At 43.2% G+C, this 27392-nt stretch overlaps 1 protein-coding gene and 1 non-coding gene across 4 annotated transcripts in view; both read right to left on the bottom strand.

The window, feature by feature from the left end:
• Positions 1 to 27392, bottom strand: part of COP1 (COP1 E3 ubiquitin ligase) — a 125007-nt gene that overhangs the window by 8968 nt on the left and 88647 nt on the right. For all 3 annotated transcript variants that reach the window (XM_068199451.1, XM_068199452.1, XM_068199453.1), the window contains exons 17-18: positions 23215 to 23339; positions 21966 to 22126 (exon numbers count right to left, since the gene is read on the bottom strand). In XM_068199451.1, coding sequence (XP_068055552.1) covers positions 21966 to 22126; positions 23215 to 23339 — 286 coding nt within the window. The remainder of the gene's footprint in view (positions 1 to 21965; positions 22127 to 23214; positions 23340 to 27392) is intronic.
• LOC137479528 (small Cajal body-specific RNA 3) lies at positions 8179 to 8313 on the bottom strand. Its single transcript, XR_011002315.1, has one exon. It is a non-coding gene; the product is annotated as a small Cajal body-specific RNA 3 (non-coding RNA).

The following is a 27392-nucleotide window of genomic DNA, read 5'->3' as shown; positions in this document are numbered from 1 at the left end:
TTATTATTATACATATCCAGGTCTGTATTCACAGCTTGTGGGTGCCCTGAGGAGAGCAGCAAGGCTTGCTCCAATGACACACTCTAATGAGCAGTAAGCTATCTCTCAGCCAAGTGAGAAACCCCTTTTTCTTAATGTGCCCTTTTCATTTCTGCATGTAGCTCTCAAAAAACAGTATCAACAAGGCAACTGAAGATAGGGCTAGAACAAAATAGAAGCACACACATATCCAGTGCTGTACACAGCCATCAATTTCCTTGTTTCTATGCCATCTTCTGAATTCCAGATGGAAATGGAGGCCAATGACATTGATGGTGAGAAGGCAGAGAAAGCTCTGCAAAGGCAGGAGAGCCAGCCAGCAAAGGCCAACCCAGGTACTGCTGATATATTACAGGCAACTGCCTCTGCAATTTAGTCATTCTAGAACAAAACTGGTATTGATGAGCATCTAATTTATTTAGAATCCAAGATGAGAAAATCTCATTAGACACTTATTATTCTGCATCTACTGCAAAGCAAGATACACAGCTCTAACAGCTGCTGCACACTCCCCCATCAGGAAAGGTAGGGAGACATACGTTAAAACCAAATTATTCTGGTGTTTACCCTGCACCCCCAAAGCACAAGTCTTCCCCTCCTCTCTGTGTAGGAATATTGAGTTCCACTGCCCATTTATCTGTGACAGGGTGTCTAAAGTGACTTGTTCCTATAGTCATAAATCCTGAGATATCAGATGCTCCCCATAAACAATATGGTCAAGGCCTTGAAGGAAGTAGCAGCAGTATATAAATACAGCTTACAACAAAGATTCAAAAAACAAACATGCAACAACATTAATATCAATATTGCAAAATGACAGGAAATGGCAAGGCATTAGTTTAGTGAAGACAGCTTTTAGCATCAATTCTTTTAAGACTTAAAACTCCCAAATATTCATTTGGCAATGCAATGCCATGCATTGCTTGACAACTGCACGGTTTAAGACCTGAATTCCTACTGACAGTGTCTCCCCCCTTTCCATTCTATTGCTTGTTGCAGTCAGTCATTACATCATGCTGGAGGTGATGTGTTGAATCTCTCCCTAGCCAAGGTCAGGCTGCCCTGCCAATCAGTGCACTGTGGGGCAAAACCAAGCCCCAGGGTGTTATCATTAATATTGCTATTGCATATGCCTCCCTTCCAAATTTGCATCAGAAACAAAATACACAATCTGGAGAAACAACCACCAATCTGCATGAGAGTATTCAGACATACAATCTAAATCTGGTACTTTTAGATTTTGATTTTGTGCAGACCAGTGGCAAACCATCAGGGATCAGAGCTGTAAACAGAAATCAGTAGAATGTGAAAAGCCTTTTCTGTTCAAGCTACCCTGAATTAGATAAGACAAGCAATCCACCCTACAAACACCAGAGCTATGCAGCCCAGTCCCAAAGCACAGCAAGGACCACAGCTCCCAGCTGCTGCACTGGGAAAGAATGGATGCAGGGAGACTTATCACAGAAAGGTTCTCCCCCCAGAAAATGGCTGGGCACTGGAACAGGCTCCCCACGGAAGTGGTCACAGCACCAAGCCTGACAGAGCTCAGGATGTGTTTGGACAACACTTTGAGGCAGGTGGTGGGATTGTCAGGGTGTCCTGTGCAGGGCCAGGAGTTGGACTTCATGATTCTTGTGGGTCCCTTCCAACTCATGATATTCTATGATTCTATCCCAGCTGCTTGGTCCTCTTTAATTTACAGCACACTCCCCTTGCCCTTACTGCGAAAGGCAAAACTTCAATCTGCTAAAGCCCTGCTTCATGTTCAGATGGTTTTGTTGTGCCTTTTTCACACTCATGGTCTGCCTCTCCCACCTCTCTTATCTTCTCTATTCTTCTTCCTTGTCAGTGATTTCTTTTCCAGCTCAACTGTACCCAAAATTCCTCAGCTCCCTCTTTCAAACCATTTTCACACTTGAATCAGCAATTCCCTTACTTGTGCAAGAACACTTGGATCTTTCCAAGACCATCTGTCCTGTATTCTTCAGGGCTCTTGTATTTGTGAGATCATTGTCCCTGGCATGGCATTTCTCATCAAAACCTTACTTTCAGCATTTTGATGTTGGTTTCAACTGCCTCTTCCACAGTACTAGGTACATCTTTCCATCTCCTCCTCCTCCTCTAGTGAATTCACCTTTGAAAATCCTGCTTGCAGCACGGTTTCCTTTCCCAGTGCCATTTGTTTCAGTCTGTAAATAGCTGAATGGTAACAGGCTTAAAATTGATCCAACCACCTTGATGTTAATATTTTAAATTATTAAGCCTTAGTTCTCTAATACCAATAAATCATTTATATGTGCACATTTAATTAACAATCCAATCAGTAAAAACAACTTTGCATTTGCACCACACATTTTATCAGAGGAACCAAAGACACATTACAACATTAATTAAGCATAATAAATGCCCTGGTGAGGCAGTGAAGTATTATCCTACATGTGGGGAAATCGAGGCAACACACTTGGTGGATTGCCCAAGGGTAATCCAGATGTTCCCAATGAGGTGTTGAAGAAAAAGGGCAAGGATGAAGGTTAAACTGAGGTTCAACTCTCTTCACAAGAATTCCTGTTGGAACTGCAATATTTACTTATTTGCTGATGGGAAATCCATTCCAGTTACATTCCTCTCCCAAAAACACTTGAGGCACAAACCACTTCAACCAAGCATGCTGAAAACCAGCCCTAAATTGTGACAGCCAGCCTGGTGAGCCTGAACACAGTGGATCCTACATCATCCCCAGCTGGGGGTTCTGAAGGACACCTCATGACCTTCCCACATCACAGGTCACACCTATACACACACCTGAGCTCAGGGGATGCTGGACACTTACCTGCTGGTCTGAGGTCCTGGATGCATGTGAGTTTCTGATAGCTCCAGGTGCTTCCACAGCTCAACCAGCCCATGGGGAATTTCATACCAGGCTCCCATGCCTGGTCATTCAGGAATTCCAAGCAGGAATTCCTGAATGACCCAAGCTAACCTCTGGAGACGGAGGTCTTGCAGCTGTATGACTGGTGGATTACATACTGGCCACTGCCAGTGGGACAGGCTGGGAAAAAAAACTTCCTAAACCCCTCACATGATACCATTCCCTCAAGGCAAAAGTGGAAGAACAATTCATGCATCACAACCAGAGATGGTGGCAATCAATACAGGAAGACGGGTTAATCACAGGTGATTTCAGGAATGACAAAGGGAGCCAAGCTGAGCCAGGCTGGCTGGGTCAGCAAAAGGGAAACACTTTGGCAGAAACTTATGAAATCAATTTATTTAAAACTGATAATGGATACATACTCTGCTACTGTTCATTTTATATGGTTGGCTGTCAACAAACTGGGGCAGCCAAGCTGTCTGGGCAACACCTAGCATGGTGGGGTGAGCAGGCTGGAAGCCAGGTGCCCACCAAAGCCAGTCTGTCACTCCCCTCCCTCAGCTGGATCTAGGAGACAACAGGCTTAGAGTCGGGATGAGGACAGGCAGAGATCACGCTCCAATTACCATCACAGGCAAATAGCCTCAACTTGGGGCAAATCTGATTTATTACTAATCAAATCAGAGTAGGATAATGGGAAATAAAAGAAAATCTTAAAAACAGCTTCCCCCCATCCCTCCCTTCTTCCCCGGCTCATCTTCATTCTTGATTTTTTTCTATCACTTCCCCCTCAGGGACAGAGAGGGACAAGGAACTGGGGCCACAATCAGCTCATCACATATTGTCTCTGCCATTCCTTCACTTCTCAAGGGGAAGAGTCCCCAGGCTCTTCCCCTGCTCCAGCATGGGGTCTCTCCCACTAGAGACAGCTCACAAACAGCTTCAATGTGAGTCCTTCCCACAGGCTGCAGTTCTTCACAAACTGCTCCAGTGTCAGTCCCTGTGCGGTCACAAGTCCTGCCAGGAAACCTGCTCTAGAGTGTGGGCACCTCTCTCCACATGTCCACAGGTCCTGCTGGGAGCCTGATCCAGTGAGGGCTTCCCACAGGGTCACATCCTCCTTTTGGGCATCCACCTGCACTGGCATGGAGTTCTCCATGGGCTGCAGGTGGATCTCTGCTCTCTGTGGACCTCCATGGCTGCAGGGGAACAGCTGCCTCCAAGGCTGCAGGGAATTCTCCTGTGCCTGGAGCACCATCTCGCCCCTCCTTCCTCAATGAGCTTTGGGTTTGCAGCAGAATTTTTCTCACATACTCAACTCATCTGAAGTACATTATCCCAGAGGTGCAACCAGCATCGCTGGTGGACTCAGCTTTGGAGCTGGCTGGCACTGGCTCTGTTGGACAGGGCGGAAACTTTGGGAAACTGCTCACAGAAGCCACCTTTTCAGCCCCCCACTACCAAAACCTTGCCACACAAACCCACCGAGTAAATTGCATCTCCTGCAGGTTGTAGCTTCTTTGCACCATTCTAATGAAAAACACCTCCACTTCCAAGACTGATCTGACATAGATAATCAACAAAGAGCTAGCGTGAATTCTGACATTTTTATCTGTAATAACATCCCTTAAACATACCTAACCATTTTTAAGTGGGACCCCACCACCAAACCAAAACCAAATCCTGATACAACAATCCTAAACCAACCAACTTTGAAAGTTCTGGACATGCATTTAAATCCTGACCACTGCATTAGTGGGTCTCAAAATAATGTTGCAGGGGGACTTGAGTGCTCAATAAACATATTAACTCTTCTAAATGTCTTGCTTATGCCAGCTGGAAAAGAAGGATGATGGTTTCACTGCATCTGCAAGCTTTCTAATTGTGTTAGTGGATGGGCCAGAAGTCTGGCAGCCATGGAAATCAAAGTCTTCATTTCTCTTTAGGCCAAGAACAATATATTTAATAGCCACAGGAATGCAGTCACAGTTCTAAGTGTCAGCACTGAGGGTACTGTCTGAGGCAGGGAACAACAGCATATGTTAAAGCTGAGGCTGCAGGCAGGGAGCCTGGGGAATTACACATTTATGGGGCAAGCAGGGCTACAGCAATAGGAAGAAACACACCAGGAAAGCAAAAATATCTCATCCCTGAAGGCTACTTCCACCCAAAGGGCTGCAGGCTGCTTGGTGGTAAGAACAGACAAGAGAAGGATACCTGCAAGGTGGCCCAGCTTGTAGCTGCATAAACCACTCTTTATATAAAAAGATATATTTATAAATTTTTTCCTTTTGTTTTCTATGCAACACACATGTGCCATAGAAGTGACCTCACCAGAACCTGGTGAGATAAAAGAAATAATAAACAGTTTCTTGTGGAGAAAACTCAAGGCACAAACATTAACATTAGCACACAGAGAAGCTTCATGAAATTATACCTATACTAATGCTATTTATAACATATGCTGATTTGGGAAAAAGGACTTTGATTTGAGGAATGAGAGTTTAATTAAGGTAAAACAAAAATTTCCATTAATCTTGATAGAATTCACAGTCTGCTGCTCTCCTTCACCATCCACTTCAGCTAATGCTATAACAGGATCAAGAGCAGCCCTACGTACCTGAAACCTCCTGCAATGCAGACAAGGCTGGGCAAGCTGTACCAGAGCACGTGGCCTTCCCTAGGCTTGGGAAATAGGACACTCTGTCTCCTCAAGATATTGTTCCAAAAATGCCCTGAGCGCAGTGGGCACATGTTTTCACTAGGCAGGACACACAGGAAAATGAAGAAGGGATGTTGATAAACTTGAGAATGGCAAAGAAAAATGGCCAGAGCCTAAGACCTGCAGGCAGGTTCTGATGGCAGGCCTCTCATGTCACATGCACAGGTTTTCTCTTGAGCAGCTAAAATTCCAGTTATACTTCAGTCTTCCCCCTGCATGAATTCAAGTCATATAGAGTTTGTATTAAAAACATTTCCTGTCTTCTGTTCCCACAGTACAGGCAAGGATGAGGCAGCAGAGCAGAGCATCTTCCCCAGCCAACAGAACCTTCTCTTACACACCAGAGGCCAAGAAGGGGTTTAAGGCTGGCTTGGCTCACAGCCAGTGAGGGCTCTGTAAATGTATTATAATTGTATGGAAGAGGGAGCTGACCTTAACTGTGGCCAGGTCATGCCTGCAAAGCTGTTTGGAAGACAGGGATCTTTGCTTTGTACAGTGAAAGATGCTGGAATCTCTGAAAGAAGCTATTTCAAAGCCATTTTTGCAGGTCAGTTTTCAAAGTAAAGCTACAATGCAACCTATCAGCTTTCATGACAATATTGTATGGTATTGATAAAGACAGTACAGTAAATTGCATTTTAATGAGGTCTGGTGGTACATAAAATGTGAAGAACTTCATTAAACAAAATCATGCAGAGTACAGATGATACACATGAAGTTGCTATCAACATCCTACTCCTGATGCTTTCCCCATTGCATTTATCTGAGGGGAGAAGGGAGTGAGGAGACAGCTATGCCTTAGGCATTAAGAATGGTGAGAGTACAGCTTTAGAGCTTTAGTACAATAAATGTAAAGCATGGCATCTTCCCTATTTCGTTCTGCAGAATGAACTATTCAAAAGATAATAATGAACTTTGCATCATCTAGAGGACTCAATTGTGCCTTCTGCCCGCTTCCCTAATCTCAGCCATCTAAAACACTTCTGAATCCAGAAGCATGAGTGAAACCAGCAACTAAAATGCACCCAAGAAGTCAGAAATCACTGGGTCATTCAGGTGTAAAAAAGCATTTTAGATTTGAAAACAAAGGATGCAAAAAGAACAAACAAGGAAACCCACCAAGGACTGAGATTAAAGTCAGAAGCAAATACAGGATGTCTTAAGACAAGTTCATTGATTGTGAAAGGGAAAAAAATATCCAAACTACACAAAATTCATACTAGACAGAAATTCTCTATTCTTTCATTCACCTTCCAACTTTCCCTCTCCTCAATTTGCTCATTCACCTCCCTGCAACTTACCCTCCCCTAAGGAATACCAGGAAGCAGCCCCTGAATTCTAATTGCATTTGCTATTTCACTAAATCCCAGAGATTTAAATGGGCAAAATTAGCTGAATTCACCTATCAGGCTTTCTCCACAGTACTAGAAGAGAAGCCACCTGAAGCTGTAAGATGGGCTTTCTTTTGTTTACGGCTTTTAAATAATTCAGAGAGGAGCTGTCAAGTTGAATCTGCGAAGCTCCCTTGACTTTGGACTTGTGCTATCAGACTGCTTGCCTATTGTTTATAAAGACAAAAAGGAAAACGTTACGGGATCATATGTCTGCACGGGAGGGGAGTCAAGGACTAGGAGAACAAGGGCTGTCAGGACACAAGTCATAAAAAATACAGATGGGAAAGCAAAAGTAGGCAGTAGGTGAAATACAGATGTACCAGCAAAGCAGCAAGAGCCCGTTGCCTGTTTGGTTGTGCTGTAAATACACAGTGCTTGCAGTTTCTTGTGGAATATGATGTCGTCCTTTAAAAAGGAAAACCTCAAATGGAAATGGTAACTTTAATTAGCAATTAAAAGCCCAACTTCCCAGCTATACAATTGCAGCTGCCTCTCCCAGATCTGTCTCACTTCTGCAAACCCGTGACAGCTGTCAGGCAGTGGGCCAGCACTTAATAATCATTCCCAAACCTTAGACAGCACAATTCCATCCTTCCTTTCCTTTTTTTTCTGGGCCCTTTGGGCAGACAAAGATTTACTAGGTCCTACCTGGGGACACCAGCAAACCACAGGTGATGGCCCTTGGCATCCCAGGGAGTTCATACATTTCAAGGTGCCTTTTAGAATTTTTTCTTTTTAAGTGACTCTGTGGCATGCACAGTTCTGATGGGGTTTTGCAGAGTCATTTTCAATCAAAGCTGCAAACCTGACTTTAAAGCAAATGACTGTTTCTTAATGCAGCAAGAATGGAGAGGGGAGGGAAAACCTTAGGATATGCAGCCTGCTCTACTCATGCACCTCCCTCCAACCAGAATGCAACCACCTCTACAGCCAGTTTGCTAAACCTAACAAGAACTTTAAAAAAAAGAGCATTTTAATACAAAACCCAATAATTATGATTACAGTCTTGCTCTAAGCTACTGAGCTGGATTTAACACTTGGCAATTATACTTGGTTGTGGATACTGCAAACAAAATCCAAGGGCTGTCCCCACATGGTGGGACATTGCAGCTGAGGATGCTGCAGGAGCTCTCACATTGCAGGATAACACATGTGTAAGGAGGGGAACGATCTGATTTAGCTGGCTTTCCTAAAGCAGACAGAGACCTCCACTTTGCTCTAGGAAGACTGCAACAGTGGACAAAAAATATTTATTTTGCCCATGACCAGTCCCAACTGGTCCCAGCAGCTTCCAGTCCTAGAAAATTTCATGATTACACCAGCCTTTTATACACTGTCTTTTATCCTGGGCTCCTGACCGTATCGAATCCTAAATGGAAGATGATGTAAGGCATGCAAATAAGCTGGAGAAGAGAGGTTTCACATAATAGGAAAATATCATTAAGTGGAAGAGTTTAACTCAGAAGGTCAAAATCATTCTAACCAGAAGAAAGAGATGCTGCATGGGGCACACTCATATGTCCCAAAGCTTTAAACGTGGCACCGACAGTGCCTTTCTTACTCACTCAGTGACTGCCAGCCAACAGCAGGGCCCGGAGCTGCGCTGCCATTAATAAGGCCCTAAATTTCTTGGCCTTGAATACACTCCTTAACTCCAGGGAACAGTTTGCCAATGTGTTGCCTGCCAGAGTCCCTACAGCAAGATGCTGCTTTACCACTCCCATACCATGTCCCCTTTTCTTAAAAATTATTTTAAATTAGGTATATGCATCTGAAATAAGCAATGCCAGCTCCCAAACTTTACTAAAGTGAAAGTCTGTGCTCAGGTAGGAGCCCTGAAATGAACACAGAGGCTGTCCAGTTCCCATGTCACAGCCTGGAAATCCTTTAATTAGCTGCTCCCCCTCCATGCTCTCTCCTCAAAGAGCAAAATCCAGTTGATATCATAACTCTTTGCCCTCAAAGAGCAAAATCCAGTTGATATCATAACTCTGTTCCAGGCTGTAACTGGAGATTTAGGATGACCTTATAGGTCTACACACTTCCTGGCAGAATACAACAGGTTAAAACAAGACTAATTTTTGAAAGCATGTTTTTGTTGGGGCTAGCAGCAAAGGGGAGCAGGGGATCATGCTGTGGCTCTGCTGGACACGCTGCCCAGTGCTGGAGCTTGTCCTCCCCTGGGTTCTTAAAGAGGAATCAAAGCTGCATCCAGGAACTTCATCCATCCATCCTGGCTACTGCACAAACCCAGGAGCAGCTCAGTTTATGGCAGAACTCAAAGCCATCAGAGGCTTTTGCAAGTCCAGTGAGCCTTTTTACTGCATACCAAAGTAATTTCTAGCTAATACACTGAATAGATTTAACCCATTCTGTACTACACCTCCTAACAACTTTATTCCGAAAGCATTTCACTTTCTAATGAGCCAGCAAATGAGTAAAAAGCATCTCTCTTTGTATAATGCACTCACAAGCAACTATCTCACGCTTGTGATTTCTCAGCACTATGCAACTGAAGTGAGATCTGGGTAATGTTCTACATCACTGTTTAAAAGCAATTCAATCATCTTTATACTGGATTAAGTCTTATTCCCGATTAAATTTAACAGAGCAATGAATAGGAAATCCATGACTTGGGAAGTAGGCAGATTTTATCTTTAAACCCAATTCACAAGTAAAATCATCTCTCTCACAATAGATAATTCTGCTACTGTTCAAGTTATTTTCACACAGTGGCTATAAAAATTATCTCTAGATATCTCAAATGGAAATGACTATTTTTAATGCTCCTTGTCACTCTGAATGCATGCTAAGACTAACAATACTGCATCAAAAAGAAGAGCTCAACAATCAAGAAATCCATTAAGCTACCAATGACACTAATAGAAAAAAAAAGGAAGTCGAAAAAGACTCAAGTATATAAAGAAAATAATTACCTACTGGGATTACAGGAGTGAACAAAACCCCTTGTGTTGCACCACAGTACTTCTGATTTTCTAATACCCTTCAGCTACGTAAATATTAGAATATAAACCCCACCTTTGCTGACAAAGGGTGAGGGGAAGACAAACACTTCTGGCATTTGATTTTTTTTTAGCTAATCTGCTTCATCCTCTCTTGATTTTAGATATTCTTTCTGAAGAGTTGCTGCTGTTGACTCATTCCTCAACAGACACCACAGAGCTAAAGCACGTGGTAGGCACTCTGCTTTTCTCTGAGCCTGACAATGCTTAAAATGTTTCAGAGCAGAGATGGTGAGAAATACAGAACAAAATACAGGGGATATAAGAAAATAAAAATTACTGTCCTCTGTCAGGACTACACAACCTATTTTTTAATCACAGCAAACTTGCATGTAGTGCTATGAACATGAGTAGAAAAAGCTCCCACAAAGAGCTCATGATCATGCCCTGCCCTACCTAAACCATCCAAGAAGAGATACAGGACTGTATCATGAAATGGCCTCTAAAATAAACAAAGGCACACACAGAGCACATGTTTATAGGGTAAGGAGAGACAGAGACACTGGCATTTGGTGTCACATTCTTTACTTCATTAACTTTGGTATGTGATGAGCTAGGCTCAAATTTCACATTCATGTGTTACCTGAAATCAATACAGAAGCCCCAGCCTGACTGAAAATACATTATAAACCTACTTCAAATCTGTTTGCAAAGGAAAACAGCAGAAACTTCAAAAACCTGTAGGATAAAGAGTTTTCTTAACTCCCCATCTCACTCCAGAATGGGTAACGCATAGGTTCACAATGAATACCAAAATCCAAAAATTTACTGGTGAGCTTAAGAGGAGACTGTCCTTGTCCCTGCTGCCATGCTCAGGCATCTCTGCTGTTGAGGGAAAACCAAAGGGAATTCTGACAGGAAGATGAGGGGTGGGTGCAGAGGGTGGCCAGGAGGCACAGAAAGGGTCTGAGTTCACACTCAAGGATATGCTGAGAGAGCTGTGGCCAAATTGTATCCCTTCACCTCTAACAGTACATCTAGCAAACATTTATCTGAAAGGACTCTCCAAAGCAGTATTCTTCTTAAACTTCTGAGCCTTTGCTTACTTTTGGAAAGCTAAATATATATATTTTCTTAAGTCTTGAAACAAAGAAAATGCCCAAGCTCCCAATGCTGGCTGCTGCCTGCTATAACAGCAGAAGAAAAGTTGCTAAATCCTGTTCTACTTCCAATTTCCCAACAACCACAGGGTTTTTTTTTTATGCATTTCCCAACAATTTTAATTTCTTCTGTTGCACTGTTAAGGAAAGCATGAACCTGGGAAAAACAGAAAGCCAACAGCAAACTGAATCCTTTTGTATTAAATAAGGACATTTGTATTTCACTTTCACGTGATTTTCTCTCTTTTTTTTGTTACTCCTGCTAGCCCAAATTTATCTTTTCAAATGCTGGAGCTAATGTGCAAGTTGTGAAGCAAGACATGCAGAGAAGAACTATTAACCTATTTTAATCAAGGCTATGTGACTCTAAACAAACCAAGATATCCCCCAAGCACACACTCTCCAGACCAGAGCAGCTTGCTGTTACTTAGTCATTGGAAGAAACTTGGCCAGAGCAATCTGCTTTGTAGAAGGTCTTTCTTGGAAGGAAAAAAAGGCAGCAAGGTCTCAATTGATCAACCTAGAAACTAGGAGAAAGAATCATGTGTGCTTGATTAACACGAGGATTCTTGGCTGGTGATGCTGAGCCTCTGCCAGTGTGGGTCATGAGGAGGAACACAGCTTCTCCTGCTCCCACTGCAGTTAATTTATGAGCTATCTGTAGATTACAGGTAAAAGGAACTTTTATTTACTTATTTAATGGATCAGAATCAAACTTTCCTCCCAGTTTATGTAATATTACTTATCTTCCCTCCAGTATCTCTCATTATTATAAGTACTTGGGGAACAATGCTGTGCCTCATCTGCCGCTCCTCAGGCTGCCCCAGCTACACCTCTCTGCTTAACTTAACATTCACTTCAGACATACTAAAGTAAAACTAAAAAATCCAGTACTGCACCAAACAGCTCACTTCTCTCCAGCTTTAGCAACTAGATAAGCATTTTGGAAGTGATTATGACATACAATACCATAAGAGACATCATTATTTAAAGCAGCACTTCCCTCGCAGAATTCAAAACGCCTCGTGCGAGGGTGAACGCCCATCAGCTGCACAACCCCAAATTTAACGGTGCCATTTCTGTCAAAAAAGGCACTCATTACATTACTAAACATAACTTTCCTGTCATACTGGCTTTCTCTTCCTTAAAAGACCGATTATTATAATTCTGTGTGTAACCTATATAAAATAATTATGGCTCCTAATCACATATCAGGTAGTTTCAATTCAGACACAAGATTGCCTTCAAAGGAGAGACCATTTTCACTCAATGCACATTCCTAGCTCATCTAGTATTGGCTAGAATTAGAGCAGAACACCACCAAAAGAAATTTAAACAGGTTAAAAGGATGCAAACTTGTGTTGCTGTTAGAAAACCAGTCCGAGCAGTTGTTTTTGCAAGCCTTTATTCTTGCTTTATTAACATGCAACACAATTGGCACTAAGTTGGTCACAAATTAGTGGATATCAAAAGGCTTTGGGGTTTTGTTACTGACAACAGAAGAGGAGAGGGCATACAAAAAACTTCAGAATGGATTCTGAAGTAACTATTAATGCATAGATGTACATAAAGTAAAGCTTTTGCAGAGAAAACCACCTATGCATAAATGTTCCTACTTCTATCTCACCCGGAGGTTAAATTATCTGATCAAAATCTTGTGCTGGAAAGGAAAAAAATCAGTTCATATTTTTTCCACATCATTTAGACTGTGTAAAACATTAAATCCTGTCATTAAAATTGCTTAATTAGGAGTGCTAGAGCAAAAGGTTGATGCAGCTCATGAATTGTAACTGCTGAATGGTGGTGGCCTGGCAGGACTTGCCATCGATATTAGCACTGAGGAATGGGGAAAAGGAAAGAGAAAACCACAATATTGCAAAGTTGTTTTGACTTTAATTGAAGCAGTGTCACTTGTTAGAGGGAACAAGGCTATAAACCAAATTCAAACAGCAGTGACAGCAGACCACCTCCCTTGTGGGGCAATTCTGCATCTGCACAGAAGCCGGCTTCAAAGGCAGTGGTTAGCCCAATGCCAACGGTATTTCAAAACCTGCCTCATTCTTGCTTTTGTCTTGCTGCTCTGAACCCAAAGTCCTGCTTTAGCAGTAAGTGCTGGGACACACAGCTCTACCCCTGCAGCTCCTGCAGCTCCTTTCTTTAATGACCCCCTTCATCTGCTCTGTAGCACACCGAACACTGCCCGACCGATATCAGCTCCTGGCATTCAGACCTCATCTCTCTGGCACTTTGTGCCAGCCAGGGACTTCAGCAGATGGCACTTCACACAGAAAACAGCCAGCATGAGCCTAGCAGTGGAAAGTAAAGCAAAGGCTGCTCATGCAGGAGATGCTCTGACTCAGAGGAAACCAGCTTTAGTGAGAGCTTGACATCAGGCAATATTGGCTCAGTAACTACAGAACTTGCCAGGATCCTGCTGTGACCTACTGCTTTCAGGGGGCTCTGCTCCAGGAGACTACATAGAATATACATTATATACAGTGGGTCCAGAGGAGGCCACTAAGCTGATTAGAGGGGTGGAACACTTCTCCTGTGAGGACAGGTGGGGTTTTTTCAGTCTGGAGAAGAGAAGGCTCCAGGAAGACTTTACTGCAGCCTTCCAGTATTCAAAAGGAACCTATAAGAAAGATGGGGACAAACCTTTTAGTAGGGTCTGTTGCATTAGGACAAGGACAAAGGGTTTTAAATTGAAAGAGGGTCAATTTAGAACAGATGTAATGAAGAAGTTTTTTTACAATGGGGGTGGTGAGGCACTGGCAGAGATTTGTCCAGAGATGTGGTAGAAGCTCCATCCCTGGGAGTGTTCAAGGCCTGGTTGGATGGGACTTTGAGCAACCTGCCCTAATAGAAGGTGCACATGTTTACTGCAGGGGTTGGACAAGATGGTCTCTAAATGTGCCTTCCAACTCAAACTACTCCACGATTCTGTGATTATAAGTCTCCCCCCAAAAATACTAGGAATGAGCCTTCGTCCCAAAGGCTAAGAGCTGTAGGAGGGCAGGGACAGAACACCTGCCACATCTAACTCCTACAGCAGCTGAAATGCCCCGAGACAAAGGGACGGTGCTAAGATAAGGCATGGCAAGAGAGAAGTGTACACTTCATGATAAATAGCTTTCCAGGCATCATTTGAACCCCCCCCAAACCTTACAACAGCCTAAGCAATTATTTCATCAGTGGCTTTAGAGCCCAATAGGGTACATGTCAGAGTCCAGACCAGGGAGTCCAACAGCAGCACTGCTGAGATTGAGTGGAAAGGGAATACAATTGTCCAATCATTTAATTCTAAAAGTAAGTGCTCCCTGAATATGAACCTGCACTTTCTTTTTCTCTCCACTCCAGGATAAGTAACACAAATAATTCTCTTTGAAGTTGTGCTGTTTGGGACATAGCTTATGTAAGTGCCACATGATACATACTGCTGTCCCTTGCAACATTATGGTTCAGCAGCAAGCTGAGGATGGAGCTGGGAATGAAGTGTAGGCTCCATGTGAATTCCTGACTTTGGTTCATCTGTTATAAAACTGATACTTGAATAAAGAATTGATAGTTACTAAAGCAGTTAAGTGCCCATAGGAGAAAAACATCCACTTACACGTTTAACAACAGCTACAGAGAGACTTCTCTGCATCCCCAGCTCACCGTGTGTAACACAACAATATGATCTGCAATTGCATTGGGATCCTCTCATTTTTTAAAGCTTAGGAAACAGCAAGAGCCTGCTCACACCTCTGCTTGCACCAGCAATGATCTGCAATCTATTATCTCTACAGCTGCACCCTTGGGATCAGCTACTGGAATGGTAATGTCAACAGCACTCAGTTATGTTGGCCACTGTGTCATTCACTCAGTCCAGGAAAGATGACTCCAGTAAGAAGGACCTCAGATCTATCTACAGCACGCATTCTACTCCTCTTGGCATTAGAAGAGATGCACTGGTGAGCAAATATCATCTGTAAAATCTGAAAGAGTAAATACTGTCTTCATTCAGGAAATATGGTCTTTCATCCGCCTTCAATTCAAGACAACATTGACCCTGTGGCAATTTTCTGTGATTATGCAAGAAAAAAAAAAAAAAAAGCCTCACCTTGCAGAAGGAGAGAAACTGAGTTTGCAAATGTAAAGTTAAAACCAACAAAGAAGAAAAACCTGAGCCACCTACATTTCTTGAAGAAGCTATTCTTAAAATAGAAGCTACAATGATATCAGAGTGCTGCAGTACCACAGGGGACCTGAATTTGAGAGATGAACAGAAGTGCCAGACTCAGCCCCCGTGTCCTCAGCGGTGGCACGGACAGCTGCTCTGCACCTAGGAAAGGAAGAGTTAGCACAGCTACTGAGATATCAGCCACCTGCTGGTGTGCCACCTTCAGCCTGAAACAGCAACACAAATGGTGCAATACACGTTTTTGTCCCCAAACACACTAGGCAGGAGGAGCACAGTGGACAGAGGGTGGGTTTTCAGGGAATCTCCTGGCTCCCTTCACTCCTGCTGTCATGCCCTCACTGGGAGGAAGCTCAGAGGGTGTCCTGCAACCAAGGAGAAGACAGGAAGGAAAGAACATTTACCAGTATTTTTCTTCTTCTACAGAACACTCAAAATTAAACACTTCCTCATGAAGCTGTCCATTTGCATAATCACATTATCAAGACGGTCTTCCACATGGATTGGAGTGTCAACAGATTGAGATGACAATATAATGCACGAACCATTAGTAACAGAGTATTATTTTCTTTTCCCTCACAAATTTCTCCACATTTGGACTCCAAGGTTTTTGACAGGGAATAAAGTATTATCAGTCACCTGAGTATTTTCTAATTAATTCTCCTTAGCCACAGAAAAAATAGAGCCCAAAACAGAGCATTTGAAGAGCTATGGATATGAAAGGATATGAGCATGTTGAGTGCAAAGGAATCATACATACCTTGTGACATCTTTTATCTGCAAGCAGAAATTATTCTGCATAAGAAAACAGTTTTCAAGCAGCACATAAACCAATATATACAGTGTGTGTTGGTACACAACTAATGCTAAAATCTGAGGAGGAAAAAAAATCAAGCATGTATGACATCTTCTGATGTTCTGGGTTCCATTTGTTTTTAAAGAAAATTTTAGATTTTCAAATGAGCAAGGGAGCAGTAGACATGAAAAAGGTAGGATGGAAGAGAAATCAAATACATTTACTACCTAAGAAAAGAGCAAAATAAAAGTCAAAGAAAACTCTGTGTTTAAAGCATTGCCAATGACCAGAGAGCAGAGGGCATGTCAAGAGGAGTGGCAAGCCATCACACAGACAGCTGTGAGCCTTGCAGCATGCAGACTATGGGGATTAGACAGCTTTCCAAGGAGGGAGAGAGACCTTTGAAGATTTTCAGGTGGGGGAGAAAAATCCAGTAGAATAAACCTGATCAAAGCCACATCTTGCTTTTTTAAGAAGCTGATCCTTCTCAGCCTTCCATAAACTGCTGTGCATTTCAAGCACAAGAATGAAGATGAAGACCTCTGTGTTCCCAGCATGAAGAAGTGGTGTGGGACAGCACTGGAGGATAACCTGCAAGGATACTAGCTTGGGAGATGCTGCACACAAATGCTACAGGCCAGTCCTGGTCTAGGAAAGAAAGGAGGAGTAAGAAAATAGCAGATGCCCTTCCAGAAAATACCACAGCTGGTGCTACTCATGCTGTGACCTGTGGCACAGCTAGTATCAGAGGCAGGCAAGGGACAGCTGATCACCCCAGGCAGGCTTTTATCTCCTAAGCTTTTGGTTTCTACCTAGGTATTTCCTGATACCTGAACAGGTAAGTTGAGGATGCTGTGAAAATAAAACACTACTGAGTTGAAGCTGGAAGTCAAAATTCTCACCAATTTTGAGATTTTTAAAATTTCATCAGCAAAGAGAGACAATGAAGTTTCAAGTGCTTCTTGTTTTCCCCCCAAAATCCCATTGGAATTTGTATTTCAAGCTGCAAGAGGTATAGTTACAGCTGATACAAATTACTTAAGAATGACACTGAATTACCATTTGGTTACTTGGGAATGACAAAGGAGGTTTCATTTTTAATGTTCATAAGTCACCCAAATTAATTAGCGCTTTAAAGAGGCAATGAATCATTTCCTGAAATAATTTGTATTGGCTAAATTAATTCCTGTGAAGGGAGCCAATTTGCTGATTGTAAATTAGAAGAGGCCCAGACTAGCTCCTGTGTACAGTGTGTACCATTTATAAGACTACTGGGAAACAAAGGATGGCTACTTTTCATCAGTGAACAAGACTGCAGCCCTGTTAAGTGACTAACTTACAGTGCTACAATTACAGGTTTCTATTTAAAGAACCCAAGCCAGACATCATTAAGAAACAAAGCTGGATATTCAGAAGAAAGGAAAGCTAAACACAAGAAAAGCTTGTTTTCTGAAAAGGTGCACCAAAAACCTATTTGAAGGGAATATTTCATCTTCTTAGATTAACAAAGAGAAGTTCAGACATGCAGGGCTAATTATGAATACACTTCCACCACAGGGCAATGCCCAAAGCCAACCTGAAGCCTGGAGTTCCAGAGCTGCCTTCTCTTACCCACGGTTAGATGACTGTTTTGAGATCCCCATAAATTTGAATTACTTTTGAGGAGTGATGAAGTGAGAAAACGTTTACATGGGTTTCTACTCAGGTGGAAGAGATTCTTTCCTACCACTGGCAGCCTTCGTGCCAGGAGACCTCTTGCACCCATCCAGTACATCCCACCACCCACCCATCTTTGGTTAAAGACTACAGCACTCTTCTTAATGAGTTCCTCTTCTTTACTCCTCCAAAAGAAAAAAAATGCACATAATGCTTTACCTAAGCTAGTTTGCATGGCTTTCTCCTGTTCTTATCTGCATCTCTTCACTGGTATCAAAGCCTTGACATTTCTGCTTGTGAAATCCTTCCCTGGTAACCTGCTTATCAGCAGTAATGAATACTTGTGCAAACAGGTACAAAATTAAATGGCTTCTTTACAGTGATTATGATAGATTGAGCCATGCTTAATCTACATAATCAAATTGCTTCTGTGTTCAGCTGTAATACCTTTTTGCTGTCCTGGGAGCAGGTTCAGCCTTCGTTTCTCTTTCAACAGCTGCTTTCTGAGAAACACTAACCATGCCTGGAAAAAGGGCTACTTTAGGTGCAATCATTTAACACAGCATGTTTGAGGCACATAAACTCTGCAAGAAGGCAGAGCAGGTCCAAAGAACAGGTGTCCCCTTTAGGGAAGAAGAAAACATCCTGTAGGACACTTAAGGGAAAGCAAAGTACAAACCAATCTCCTCCAGCTATGATCCACATACCCAGATGTAATTGCAGCGACCCTTCTAAGAGAGATGACATCTCTACCCCCTAAAATGCACTGAGCTACTAGCACCACTATAATTTCCTTTTCCTATGCAAGAGTGTCCCTGTATTCAAGAGCATCCCCTGTTTACATGCTACTAAAATAGAAGACTCTTGTTTTCAAATCTCAAGACCAGACTCTTGATTCAAATCAAGCTGGTTAAAATGGATGGCATGGGTATATTATAAAACCCTTGACTTGGGAAATCAAATTATTTTGTCCAGGGAATGTTCTGAAAAGCATCTCCATGTCTAAATCATGTTTATCAAGTCACTTAGCCAAAAGAATCCTGAAACTTTCTTTTCTTTTGAATATTGAGCAACTTTTAGCATAAAACAAGAAGGGAGAAATGGTTTTCCCCACAAACAATAAGTAGGTGCTATTTTAAAAATACCCAACAGCCTACTTGCCTTTATCCAAAACACAGCACTGCAAGAATCAGGTTTGCTTCATGGTCAGCCTGCTGGGAGGCTCTTCGTTTGCCTGTTTTTTTCCCCAAAGAGTCTAACAGAACAAGTAGCCTACAAGCTAGTGCTTATTTCTAAACCCTTTTATAAATTGAAAAGTGAGTAAACCTTGTGCAAAACGCTAATAAACACTTAGGGAGAATAATTTCTTTTCCTCGTTATGGCTTTGATACAGGTAGAAAGAAGGTGCTGCTGGACCTTTGAGTTAGAAAGGTGACAACTCCAATAAAAAAGGCCTCTGCATCTTTGTAAGTAAAGAAAAAGCAATGCAGAAGGGAAAAAAAAAGAAGATGGGTTCTGGCAAGGGCCGCTAGCACAGCTTGACTTAGGCTCAGGAGGAAGTAAAAGCCTGAATTTCATAAAAACAGATTTAAGAAAGAATCAATGACATTTAATCTGAAAGTTTTAGTTAAGTTTTAATTAGGATCTGAGATTTTGCACTTAGTTGCATGAAGTGAAGGAGTACATGTACTCATGCTTCCCAAGATAACTGACAGATCTGAAACTTACTCATCTCATCTCAAAAGGTTAATTAAAGAACAATCCTTGACAGCAACACTGCATGGAAACCAAGAGTCTGCTCCGGTGGGGAGCCCTGGGGAAAGGCTGTGCTGGCAGCTTCCACCCCTCAGGAGCAAACTGAAGATGCTGCCCAGTGACCACAGCAGGGAGATGAGCAAGATGCTTTGAACCAGCCCAGCGAGAAATGGAGAAGAGTGTGCCCACAGCACTGTAAAACTTGCTTACTGCACTGCCTGTGGATCCGGGGCAGCTTCCCCAGCCTGTGCTGGGACTCTGCATGGCTGCTGGCCTGGAGCTGCTTCCACACACACAGTCCTGCAGCAGAGCAGGTGGGATCACAGCCAGCAGTGAGAGGTATGTGTGGTAATTCTTATAATTAGGAAACTAGGGCAGAGTGGCTCACCCAGGATCAAAATTGTAATTGAGCTGGAAATAGGCTGTGGGTTCCCCAAATCCTGCAGATGCTGACAGCACTTTGAGGCACAGGCCTTCTCTGGTTCAGCCCAGTACCAGCCAAAAAAATCAGCTTTTAGGGAAGACTGTATATGCAAAGCTCATTTGAAAAAAAAAAAATCATGGCAAATTGAAGAAACATTATCAAAATGAAGAATGGGAGAGTTTCATCATTTGAGTAAGACTTTGTGGACATAACTGAACTTTGGCTGTGCAGTAATTTAATTTCTTAAGAACACGAGCAAAGTCTCAATTAGGTCAGAGAGGACTGCTGCACCAGTAGAAGAGAAGAGGAATGTGCAGCTGGATCAGTGAAAAGGTATGGTGCAAGGAAACTTTGAGGCCTCTTGGCAGAAGCAAGTGAGGCTGCTTGCTTGGAATGTACCACAGGCAGAGGCAAAAAGCACCTGCAGGCAGCTTTTTGCTGCTCTCTTTCAAAGCTAGAGCCAGGTAGTGTGGCTGCCACAGGAGAAACAGGCTCATTTAGAAGCAGCCCAGGGAAAAGCAGACGAATGCCAGAGAAAAAAAAAAAAAGACCAGAACAGCAATGGATTCTGAATGCTGCTTAATGGAGTGAAGCCTGAACATTATTTGGTGTGATCTTGACGGGCCTGATTTAACTATTACATTTTTGTATAGTATTTTTCATCCTGATTATGAAGAATTGTTTCACAGCCCTTGGTGACAGCTTAGAAGTTTCTCAGCCACTTAAGCAGAAGGTCTATCAGAGCACATTTATCAGAGAAAAGACTGCTGAGGAGTGGACAGCAACAGACATAACCCCAGGGGTGAGACATCTCTGCTATTGCCTGTAGAAGAGATGCCCAGAAGAGCAGTGGGCAAGGCAATCCAAACACTGAAGTGAAGGTAGCTCAAGAAAAGGCATTTCTGGACACACAGGTTCCCACAGCATGTTTTTATCCAGCAGAAAGACAAATGAGCAAACTTACAACAGCCACTCTTCACCTGAGACGTGTATACCAAGCCCTACTAAATCCCCCAGCCAGAAAGAAGCTGGTGATCCTACATCACTGACTCTAATGCCCCCTCTTCAAACCACAGCAGCCACTTCTTACTTTTAAATGCCAAGGGCAGTTCCAGATGTGGGTTTATTTTGATTTTGACTCAGAAGTGTCCACTGAAGTGAGTTTATGTCAGTGACAACTGAATCACAGTTGTTGGGGTAGTGTCTACACGTGCAGAAAGCAGATTGGTAGACATTGTCTTTGTGAATAGGCCATCTTAGGACAGCAGTTATGCAACATTTCACTTCATCTGCTTGGAAGACTGCATTTAAGATCAACTCCTTTTTGCCCCCTCCCAACAAGTATCTGATCTGCAAACCTTGTACATACAAGAGTTACTTGCTCCGTATTTTTAATGCAAGCTTTTCAAGAGCACACTGAATTCAAAAGCAGCATTTTGTTCTCCAGAGCCGCCCCATTCTGAAAGGCCAAACTCACAAAAGCTGCATCAGGTCTGCCTGCCACATAAGGACACATGCTAGGGATGTGAATTCAGTGCCACTGGAACAGTCACTGAAGTGACTGCAGCCTGCACTCACCTCCTTTACATATCTACTCATCTAAACACAAAGGCTGTGTTCCAGTGAGCAAACCCAGACAGACACAGGAACATTGAGACAAGGCTTCACAATGAGTATCTGCAGGCGCTGTCAGTACAGCAACAAAAACCTCACTAATGCACCCACAAAAAACATCAAGTGCCAGAATTGCAATGCTGCTTTTGGGATTTCAGATACCATACAGAGCAATTCAAACACCCAAGTGGAAGAGTTAAGATCACAGCAGTCTCTTCTCCCCCAGCATTTCAGTTACCCTGCAAATCATCAGGGCTCTCACAACGACCTGCAAGTACCCTTACTTTTCCCATGAATAGGAAAATACCAGGCACAGTCAAACCCTCAGCAAGGCTATTTTGTGAGAAAGCAGGAGGCATTCCTTCTGCACCCAAGCAGAAAGCTTACCCCATCTGGAAGTGCCCTCCAGCACACGGCGCTCACAAACTCATTTGTGTCATCTTCTTTCCGGTCCTTGTCCAGGACACTTTTGACTGTATCAAACTTGAACGTCAGCAGTGTCTTTGAGAGGCCCTTATAGTATAAGTAAAGGGAATTATTTTCACTTCCTAGAAATAAAAAATACAAGTATACAAGATCAGGTTCTGCAAAGACAAACAGAAATAAGGATTATTAGCTCTTTCATTGCTTAAAACAAGCCCAGACATTTCCTTGTAGTTATCATGGCCATGGTGCCCAGGCAGCTGGAAATGCTCCACAGCAAACTTCCATCACACTTAATAATAGGACATGGTTTTATTACAAGACAACTGCAGCGTGCAGCACACCTGCAAAATGCACAGGATTCCAAGAACCCTCCACAACCTCCTCAAGGCAAAGCATTTTGAGCAGAGCATGTGCACTACCACATGAATCACTGCTACATCCAGCCTGCTCAGAGCCACAGCTCAAAGGCAGGTAGCACTATCAAAGTTTTGCCTGCCATAATCAAATATGACAGCTTGGTCTGTGGAGGCTTAAGCAAGGGAGACTAGACTGTACAGGCTTTATTTAGAAATCCATCCCAATTTCTGCCTTGCAAGCTGCACAGCGATCAGAGAACGCACATGCTAAGGTCCTCCCTTCAGTGCTGGCACAGCTGTCCTGCTCATCCCACAGCTATCAGCCTGTCACTGCCTTCCCAGCAAGAGCTGTGGATTTACAGAGCTCTGACAGTCTGGCTTAAGCAGTGAAAGGACAGAACAGCCAAAGGGGTAACTAATGATTCGGTCTTCTATGGAGCTGTTTGCAATGTGGGCACTATTTACTTCACCGTGCAGAATGCCAGATTAAGTGACAGCTACTGGAGCCTCATGTGGCCCAGACTACTGGTGATGCATGAAGATGTGCCAGTTGTTGATCTTGAAATACATAAATTATATCAGCAGCAATGACATCAGTAGTTCATTTTGATGACAAGCTTGAATCATCATGAACAAACAACTCATCGGCGATGGAAGAAAAGCATCTATAGACCCCCTTAGGTCAGGACTGCCAATGCCATTCCCTGGGAGGGGAAGGAGGGTGGAAGTTCAGAAAAATTTTCTATTAAGAAGCCCATCCAGCTAAATAGCACAAGTGGTGGTGTGCCTTGCTACTGGTGAGGCCCCAGCTCTGAGGAGCCCTGTTAGCACGTCAGGGTCGATGCTCTACTCACCACAGGCAATGTAGTCTCCGTTGGACGCAAGCCCTACGAAGTTCTTCTCGTTGATGTGACCCTTGAAGGAGCGCAGGCAGTGAGGCTTCCCTACGTTCCACAGCTTCAGCTGACTGTCTGTTGACCTGAAAACAATACTTAAATTTACCCTGCCGCCATATGGCAGGAACTCCTCCCTCCCTGGCCACCCTGCTCCTCAACGCTCCGATGACAATGTAAATGTAGGAAGCCTTAGAGCACAACAGGAAATTTATCCCACTTTCAATCATATGCAGCTCAGCTTGAGCTCAGAAAGATATCACCTTATTTTAAAAGCCTGTCAAAACACATTACACGTTTGAATAAAAACTTCCCTGAAGTATTACTCTTCCTTTCTCCTATCAACTGCAGAGCTCTCCACTGAACTGCATGGCCTCTGAGCTATCACTGCCTCCTCCAGATCCTCACAGATCCAAGACACACCAAAGTTATTTACGTTTTAAACCTTTACAGCACAGATAAAATCTGTTCCCTTCTCTGTGCCAGCTGCAACTCTCATTCATGTCTTTCCAGGGCTTGGGTAGGAAGCACTCTCCTCACTCCCCAGGTGCCCTGAAGCACATTCTCCTCCTCCTGCCCAACACCAAGCAGCAGCACAGAGAAACCTATGGGGGCTCAGAGTCGCTCTTAAAATTAAATCTGTTTTTCTCATGTGTAATCAAGACTGCATGAATACAGAACTCAAGCTTCTACCTTTTTCACCTTGTCAGGGAAAGTTAAATATTACTATTCAAAATATACAGAACATGTTGGGATTAAATCACAGTCGTTTCCCATGGTTCCCCAAAATGCAAATATACCTGCCTTCAAAACGTTTTTCTGTTTACTGTGAGAAAACATTTTGCCTTTGGGGTTACTAATCTGCTGCCTGGCAGACCTCAAATAGGAAGATCCCACATTTCCAGGAGATATAGGATTAATTTCTTCCCCTAAAGCTGAAGAGACATGAAGATAATCTCTCACTTCACAGGCATTATTTCCTAGCAATCACAGCTTACTTGGCTCTGCTATTCTGGCACTCACTGAGATACACAGTTGGGGAACAAATGGTGATATGGTGGAACTGAAGCCTCATGAAGGCATTTTAAAGAAAGGGACAGTGCTGTTTTGATCCCCAAATTTGAAAGAGATTGGGAGCAGGACCTGTCAGCCTCCTGGGTGGGAGGTAGGGGAAGCAGGCCATGCTCCCCCACACAGGTCATGTCACCAACCTTGCTGCTCCCTGAGTATTTAGAGCTGAAAGGAAAAAACTCAAATCACACAACATTCATCAAATATTACCAATGATGTAAGACATTAGCCCTGCACCGGTGTCCCATTTGCCTAAAAATATAGCACAAAAGAGGAGAAGATGCACCTTGTGCTATCCTGCAAAACAGCTTATCTCAGTCCTCAATGACAGCTGGAATGACAAAGGAGCGATAAGGGAGCTGCAGCAAGATTTGTTAGTCAGTATTATTAGTTAGTACGAGGTCAGATCAGAAAGAAGCTATGAATTTTATCTGTAACACTGTGACTTAAGCAGGAGTGCATTCCTAACCCCAGGCCAAGACAGGAGGTCCAAACCAGAGCATTCAGCTTCTTTGCCTGGTGCTTGTTCCACATCTGTCCCTGCCCTATACTGCTGCTCATTCTCCCTTCCCTTGCCCTTACTCTCAGAACAGCTCACAGAAGGCAAAAGGAGGTATAATCCTGCTTTTTTTTTTGGCCCACAAGTACAGGCAGGTACTTTCTGTGCTATTAGGACAGGTGTATTTTTAAAATGCTGCTTTTAAAAGCTTCAGAGTTGCTTGGACACTAAACTTTTCTGCAGCCAGGAAAAAACAGCAAAAGACTAATCCCTGGTCCACAAGCTGTCAGATTCCTATGACAGCTGCTGGTCTTAGCTTCCCATCAAGAAGACCTCAGATACACAGGCACTTAACCTCTATATTTTACTGGCATACTTACTAGGTGTCTTCATTAAAATAACAACACTTAAGTCTATTGCTAATGGAAGGTTTAACTGTTTATGAATTCCCATCAAGCTCTAGCCATGTTTACCTTGCTTAGGATAAGCAAGCCATGAAAGAAGAAAGCTATTCATCCTTGAACTGCAAGGAGAGACAAAGGCCATTGATCCTGGTGGTGTTACACTGCTCTTCTGGTTTCATATCCTCTCCAAAAAAACATCTTGGATGTGCTGCTCTGTTAAATCTGTCTCTCTGTAAATCAGCACTGTAATCAATGTGTTGTGCTAAATACCAGGCAGTTCTGAACACCCCTGAGGTCAAAACCTATCTCTACAAGGCAAAGAAAATCAATGCAATCCATAAAACAGCTTTAGCTAGAAATGTAGAAAATCTGAATATACATATAGTTTTTTCTTCAATCAGTGCTTGGTTTTTGAGAATCATTAGTGCTGTTGCCTCTACTCAGTTTGCAAAAGGAAAGGCAGGAAAAATAATCTGCTCTGACATTTCTCCCTGTTCACACACAAGAAGGTAGGTGGACCCTTCAGTTAGTCCCCTCACCCTGCTGCTGCCTGTCCAAGTCTGACAACTCTAACACCTCTGTCAATAACTCCTCTCAGAACTTTAGGAGATGCTTTCTCAGAATTCTGGCCCAAGCAGAACAGGGCCATTCTGTCCTAAAACATCCCAAAAAAGATGCTCCACTTGATTCCATGGCTGTAAAACATTCCCAGCCTCCTCCTGTTTCTATTAAACACTTTCTCTAACAGATTTGGTTCAAAGCATTAAATTTAATTTACTCTGTGTTCCAGATATGAATTTGCAGCCTTATAGAGTTATAATGTTAACAGAAGTAAGAAGAGAGAAGCTGATTAAATATAAACAGTACCAGAAGCCACTAGGGAATCCTCCATCATGCAGCTCAGCTCACAGTAACTCCCTTGCAGCATGAAAACACCTTAAAATGCTGTGTTTCACAGTGTAAAAACATGGGACAGAACCAAGCTGGATAACCACTGGCTCAGCACAAGGCAGCTAGATCTGCCCCTGTGATCCAGCCCTGCTGCCCTCAGGTTTTAGACATGAATGTGTTGAGATCCAAGATACCCCTGCAGCCCCTCACCCTCCCCAGCAGGTAAGAGGGGTTCACCCCTGGCTTACTGAAGAGGCTTGCAGCCAGTCACTGCCAGTTTTCACTAGGTGACCTGACACATTCATTCCCATGTGACTGAAAACCTATCCAGAAGAGAGGCAGCCACATCTGGCTTTGGGGCAGACACATCTGGCCATGCAACTGAACAGAAGCTGGAGAATATTGCTCCTCAGGGCCTCCATAGCAGATCTTGTGGTCTGCCCTGGCTGAAAAGCTGCATGCTATTAGAGTCACGAAACACAGCTTCTCTTTGTCCACTTTCTTACCCAAATATAAGCCCAAAAAGGGCCTTCACAGAGCAGATAATAAATTACCTGAGAACAGATCAAACAGTCAGTCCTACCTGATCTGCTTTCAGGCTGTGGCTAAACCCCCCACTTCAGACCATATACACAGCACAACTATTTGATCTCTTCTGTCACTCATCACTTGTGTTTTACTGCAGATTATTGTCCCCAGGGCTCTGCCAGCAGCTTTCTCCATCACAGAGCTCTGCTCAGGAGCATTTTCATTGCACAATTAGAGGAAAGTCCACCTGCAGCTACCCAAAGTAAGTACTTGGGCACAGGTGCCACATCTAGTTGTCTTCATATTCCTCTTAAGCATTTTAGCTCCACAAGGCAGAGCACAGCCAAGTGACACCACGAATGAATTTCTATTTTTGACTCAGAGAAAAGCAATGATCTGCCTCCCAAAAGCACAGCAGCCTGTGAGAGCAGCCACCCACACAGGTGAACTTGCTCAGCAGCCCTGAAGAGCACAGAGAAGGGAGGGTGTCCTGGGTTGATTGTATGATGCTTTTATCCCCAGTTGTCTGTTCTGTTTATGCTGAATAATAGGTTTTGCACCTTTAAGACTTGTTCCAGGAGTGAAGGGGAGGAGAAGAAGCATGCAGTTGGTTTCAAGAAACTGCACTCTCTCCTCCACATTCCTTCTCCTGGACTGTGTTGTCTGCGGACGGACAGACACCGAGACAGAGCTCTCTCCTTTGCTTCTGGCTAGTTTTAGCTAGCTGAGGCAAAGAAGCTCCCTGG

The sequence above is a fragment of the Anomalospiza imberbis genome, chromosome 9 (genome assembly GCF_031753505.1).
Source record: "Anomalospiza imberbis isolate Cuckoo-Finch-1a 21T00152 chromosome 9, ASM3175350v1, whole genome shotgun sequence".
Lineage (NCBI taxonomy): Eukaryota > Metazoa > Chordata > Aves > Passeriformes > Viduidae > Anomalospiza > Anomalospiza imberbis.
The sequence above is the reverse complement of the archived record's forward strand: the minus strand, read 5'-3'. Positions and strand labels throughout refer to the sequence as shown.